At 42.3% G+C, this 5,540-nt stretch overlaps 2 gene segments (V, D, J or C); both read left to right on the forward strand.

Moving 5' to 3' along the window:
• Positions 1-1,441: 1,441 nt before the first annotated feature.
• LOC126405623 (immunoglobulin kappa variable 3-11-like) lies at positions 1,442-1,998 on the forward strand. The segment is given in 2 exon segments: positions 1,442-1,577; positions 1,670-1,998. Coding segments are annotated over 2 exon segments (369 nt in total).
• Positions 1,999-4,247: 2,249 nt separating this feature from the next.
• Positions 4,248-4,820, forward strand: LOC126405987 (immunoglobulin lambda variable 3-21-like). The segment is given in 2 exon segments: positions 4,248-4,383; positions 4,476-4,820. Coding segments are annotated over 2 exon segments (372 nt in total).
• The last annotated feature ends 720 nt before the right edge of the window (positions 4,821-5,540 follow it).

Genomic DNA, 5,540 nt, shown 5'->3' on the forward strand with positions numbered 1-5,540 from the left:
CCCAAATTCACATCTACTCATCAGTCAACATCAGATTATCGTTTGATCATCAACAATGTGGAGGAGGGAGACTCAGCAGTCTATTACTGTAACACATGGGATGACTCTGCTACAGAGTACGTGTCACAGTGATTTACACTGTGACAAAAACCTCCTCACTAACTACTTCTGCTTTTTGACCTGCTGATACATCTTGACTGGCAGTGAAGCCATCAGTCAATGCTTCTTGTAACTTCCCCCCATAGATATTAAAATTATGTTTCAAACTTCTAAACCCTTTTATTTTACTCACATAAATCTTCAGATCTTTCAGTATGATAGTCATATACAGTATGTCATGGGTACATGCTTAAACAAAACAGACAACATGCTCACTCGACATGTTATAGAAAGTTTGCTGATCTTAATTCAGATAATGTCGCACAGGTTGTGATAATTGTTACACAAACATTTGTTTGGATTTAATCGTTATCTACTTTAACACATATATCCAAAGTTAAAAGATCACCTGGCTGCAGAAAGTTACAAAAACTAAAGTGATGTCTTGTGCAGCTGAAACACAACAAATGAAAATGCTTCATTCACCTGACAACATGTCATATAGATTTAGGGATTCAAGATTTGTTTCCAACAAATGAAACACACACCACACCCTGCTTATTATATAATACTGTTTGCACATACTGTAAAATACAGTTATTATAAATCTGAGCAGATCAGCAAGACACTTGGAGTCCCTCGGGGTTTGATTCTTGGGCTGCTGTTATTTAACCTGTACATGCTCCTCTAGATCCAATCATACATGACAATAACATTTGCTATCACAGCTACACAGATGACACACAGATTTATTTAGATCTTCCACCAAGTGACCATGATGTTTTTGACTCACTTGATGAATGCTTAGAGAAAATAAAAAACTGGATGCAATTAAATCAATTGAATTAAAGACCAAAACCTCAGTTCGAAATTTGGGTGTTTTAATAGACTCAGATCAGAGCTTCAGCAGACACATCAAGGCAATAATTGTAACTGAATCAGTATGTTTTCATCTTAAACAATGAGGACGAAGTAGAGAAGGTGTATTAAACATAAACATTTGGAATTAAACCATGTCTTCCCAAAGATTTAATCATGTTTGCTGCATTTAATTACAACTTGACAAGTCACATTTAACATTAAACGAAAGCCATGAAGGAGTATTTATTTGGTGTGATCAGTCCTTTATGGAAACTACCAGAAGGCACAATTAATGTGATACCACAGCTGGATTTAGTATTTAAAGAACATAAAAAGATTTCTTAAAGCAATATGAAGATGAGTTTAACAACAGAAGTGATGAAAAAGTTTATGATGTAGATCCCATACATGCTGTAGTTGATTTATGAGCTAAGGAAACTGTTGGGTGAAACTCCTCCTCCTCCACTCCTCCTCTCCTCAGTGTCTTTATAAGCTTCAGTCTCTCTTCTCCTCACACTCCAACCCTGCTCACCTCTCAGCTGGACAGTAAGGGACGTTTACACCACACACTGACAACATGCTGGGGACCCTCTGCACTCTCATCACTGCTCTAACATGTAAGGAGGCTGACTTACTGCAGCTTTGACCTCATGTTGGATTCATCAGTCTGTGTGTTTCTCTTGACTCCATGTCATCTTGTTGTTTCCAGGTGTGAGTGGTGTGACGGTGGTGACACAGAAGCCTCCTGTTGTGACGCTGAGGAAAGGAGATGCAGCCAACTTAGAGTGTAACGCTCCTTTAGATGGTGCTCGCTGGTATAAACAGACTCCAGGAGGAGTCCCTCAGTTTGTCCTGGTGTTTGATCGTAGTTGGAGCTCTCCAAAGTATGGCTCTGGTTTCGCCTCTCCCAAATTCACATCTACTAGTCAGTCAACATCAGATTATCGTTTGATTATCAGAAATGTGGAGGAGGGAGACTCAGCAGTCTATTACTGTCACCGATGGGATGACTCTGCTCAGGAGGATGTATCACAGTGATTTACGCTGTGACAAAAACCTCCTCACTTAATAGTTCCTCTTTCTGAGTCTCTGGTACATCATGATTCATAAAACCATTAATATTTAACAGTGCCACTCTGAACTTCCTCATGTGGAAAACAAGAGCAGAAGTAGTAGAATACTCTAAATATATAAATTGTAATGTTATATAAACTTTTAACTTTTTCACAGAAACCAGCTGTGTACTTATGTCTCATTGCAGCATATACTGTGGTCTATTTAAAAACAAAATTACCCTGTAGATGGTCTTGGGGTGCACGTCGCTTCTCCTTTCCTCAATACCTGGCTCCCGGCTGGCACAAGGCTAGCGTTCACTGACTTGACCATGTTGCTGCTGAACTCTGCCACAGAACTTCAACACTACAACAACCACCAGCGTCCGGACTGCATGGACATTCTAATAAAAGCTGGAATACATCGCAGATCAAACTCTCTGGTCCTACTCCTTTAGTCACAGCCATTATCTACCGCCCCCCAAAGCAAAACCCCTCTTTTCTATCTGAATTCTCTGATTTTTTTGACCCAGCTATGTGCCATCTCACCTTCCATTATCCTCCTCTGTAATTCTTATTTCCACATTGACAACATTAACTGTAAATCTGCCATGGATTTCCTGGGACTGCTGCAATCCCTCAACTTCACACAACATGTCAACTTCCCCACCCACAGTCGCGGTCACATTCTGGACTTGGTTTGCTTCATTGGTCTTACAATACATCACCTCGCCAGCCTCCACCTGCATATATCGGACCACTTGGCAATCACCTTGGACACTGACATCCCTACCCCAAAAGAAAAACGCAAAATATATTTTAGAACTCTGAAGCCCATCTCCCACTCAGCTTTCTCAGCCTCTCTTGCTAGTGTAATGTCTGCCTTCCCTCCCCCACTGTCTGTGAATCCCTCCAACCTTGTCAGCTACTACAATGACATACTCGCCTCCTGTGTGTTTGAACCATTTCAACCTGGCTTCCGCTCACAGCACAGCACAGAAACCGCCCTCCTCAAAATCACCAATGATCTCCTCCTCTCCTCAGACTCTGGTCACCTCTCGGTTCTCATCCTTCTTGTCCTCACAGAAGCCTTTGACACAATCAACCACGCAATTCTCATTTCCCGTCTCGAATCTTCCCTCAGCATCACTGGTACTGCCCTCTCCTGGCTAAGGTCATACCTCACATACCGACATCTGTTCATCAGTATTAACAACTGCACTTCTTCCCTTGCCCCTCTGTCCCGAGGCGTCCCCCAGGGTTCGGTGCTTGGTCCCCTCCTATTCATCCTTTACATGTTCCTCCTTGGCAAAATCATTCGCAGTCATGGTCTCAACTTCCACTGCTACGCTGATGACATCCAGCTCTACATCTCCACTACATCTATCACCACTGAAACTCAGACACTCTGACCACCTGCCTCAACGACATCAAGTCCTGGATGCAAGCAAACTTTCTCAAACTGAACTGTGAAAAATTAGACATGATCATCATCGGTCCCATATCCCTCACCAACACCTCTCACAACTTCTGCCTCACCATTGACAAATCCACTCTGCATTCCTTTCCACACATCCGCAACCTTTGAGTCATTTTCGACAACAATCTCTCTTTTAAAAAACACGTCAATCACATCACCAGTACTGGCTTCTTCTACCTCAAAAACATAGCTCATCTGGGCCCATTGCCCTCCCGCTCTGCTGCTGAAACTGTCATCCATGCCTTTGTCACATCCAGAATTGACCACTGTAACAGCATTCTTTATGGAAAACCATCCAAACCTCTAAATAAACCCCAACACATCCAGAACTCTGCTGCCTGTCTGCTCACCCACTCCAGATCCCACGATCACATCACCCCTGTCCTTCAGAACCTCCACTGGCTCCCTGTCCCACAACGTATCCAATACAAAGTCATTCACCTCACTTATAAAGCCCTCCATAACCAGCACTGAGCTCACACTGTGCAGAGCAACAGGAAACAGAAAAAATATTTAAACAGTAATAGAGCAATTATTTTCACAATTTAGTGCATTTAACTGTGCAAGCAACACGAAGCAGAAAATAGTTGATAAGCAAGCACAATTAATAATAGACATGTTTTTGACAAATGCAGACATGCAAAACAGCAAACAGGAAGTGACAAATAAAATACTACTACTATAATCAAAAGACCAAACAGACAATCACGTTGAGATCTGGGAAACTCCTCCTCCTCCACTTCTCCTCTCCTCAGTGTCTTTATAAGCTTCAGTCTCTCTTCTCCTCACACTCCAACCCTGCTCACCTCTCAGCTGGACAGTAAGGGACGTTTACACCACACACTGACAACATGCTGGGGACCCTCTGCACTCTCATCACTGCTCTAACATGTAAGGAGGCTGACTTACTGCAGCTTTGACCTCATGTTGGATTCATCAGTCTGTGTGTTTCTCTTGACTCCATGTCATCTTGTTGTTTCCAGGTGTGAGTGGTGTGACGGTGGTGACACAGAAGCCTCCTGTTGTGACGCTGAGAAAAGGAGAGACAGCCACCATGGACTGTAACCTGGGGACTGTTACTGATCAACGAGCGGTCTGGTATAAACAGATTCCAGGAGGAGTTCCTCAGTACTTGTTATATTTGTATCACAGCATGAGCTCTCCAAGCTATGGCTCTGGTTTCTCCTCTCCCAAATTCACATCTACTCATCAGTCAACATCAGATTATCGTTTGATCATCAACAATGTGGAGGAGGGAGACTCAGCAGTCTATTACTGTAACACATGGGACAGCTCTGTGAACGTATCACAGTGATTTCCACTGTGACAAAAACCTCCTCACTAACTACTTCTGCTTTTTGACCTGCTGATACATCTTGACTGGCAGTGAAGCCATCAGTCAATGCTTCTTGTAACTTCCTCACTTATACATTTAAAATATATTTTAAATGATGTAACACTTCAATTGGATTCCAACATAAATAGTTAGAAGTATCTTTGTATTATTAGCCTATTAAAAATACACTGTATCAACACAAGTAAAGTTATGATCCATAACCCTGTTGGGAAATTTGCAACTGTTTTACTTTTTCCTTTTTGTCACAATAAAAAAATCCTTGTTGAGAGAAATCCTCTGGTGCACATAGTGGTGATTATTGTTTAGTCGCAGTGAATATTAATCCAACTGCATTGTTTCTACTTCCTTCTTCTTTCTCTTTCGGCTGTACCCTTTAGGGGTCACCACAGCGAATCATCTGCCTCCATCTAACCCTATCCTCTGTATCCTCTTCTCTCACACCAACTGACTTCATGTCCTCTTTCACTACATCCATAAATCTCCTCCTTGGTCTTCCTCTAGGCCTCTTGCCTAGAAGTTTCCAACCTCAAAATCCTTCTACTGATATATTCACTATCCCTCCTCTGAACATGTCCAAACCATCTCAGTCTGGCCTCTCTGGCTTTATCTCCAAAACATCTAACATGAGCTGTCCCTCTGATGCACTCATTCCTGATCCTATCCATCCTCGTCACTCCCAAAGAGAACCCCA

This window comes from Epinephelus moara, chromosome 18, assembly GCF_006386435.1.
Source record: "Epinephelus moara isolate mb chromosome 18, YSFRI_EMoa_1.0, whole genome shotgun sequence".
Taxonomy (NCBI): Eukaryota; Metazoa; Chordata; class Actinopteri; order Perciformes; family Serranidae; genus Epinephelus; species Epinephelus moara.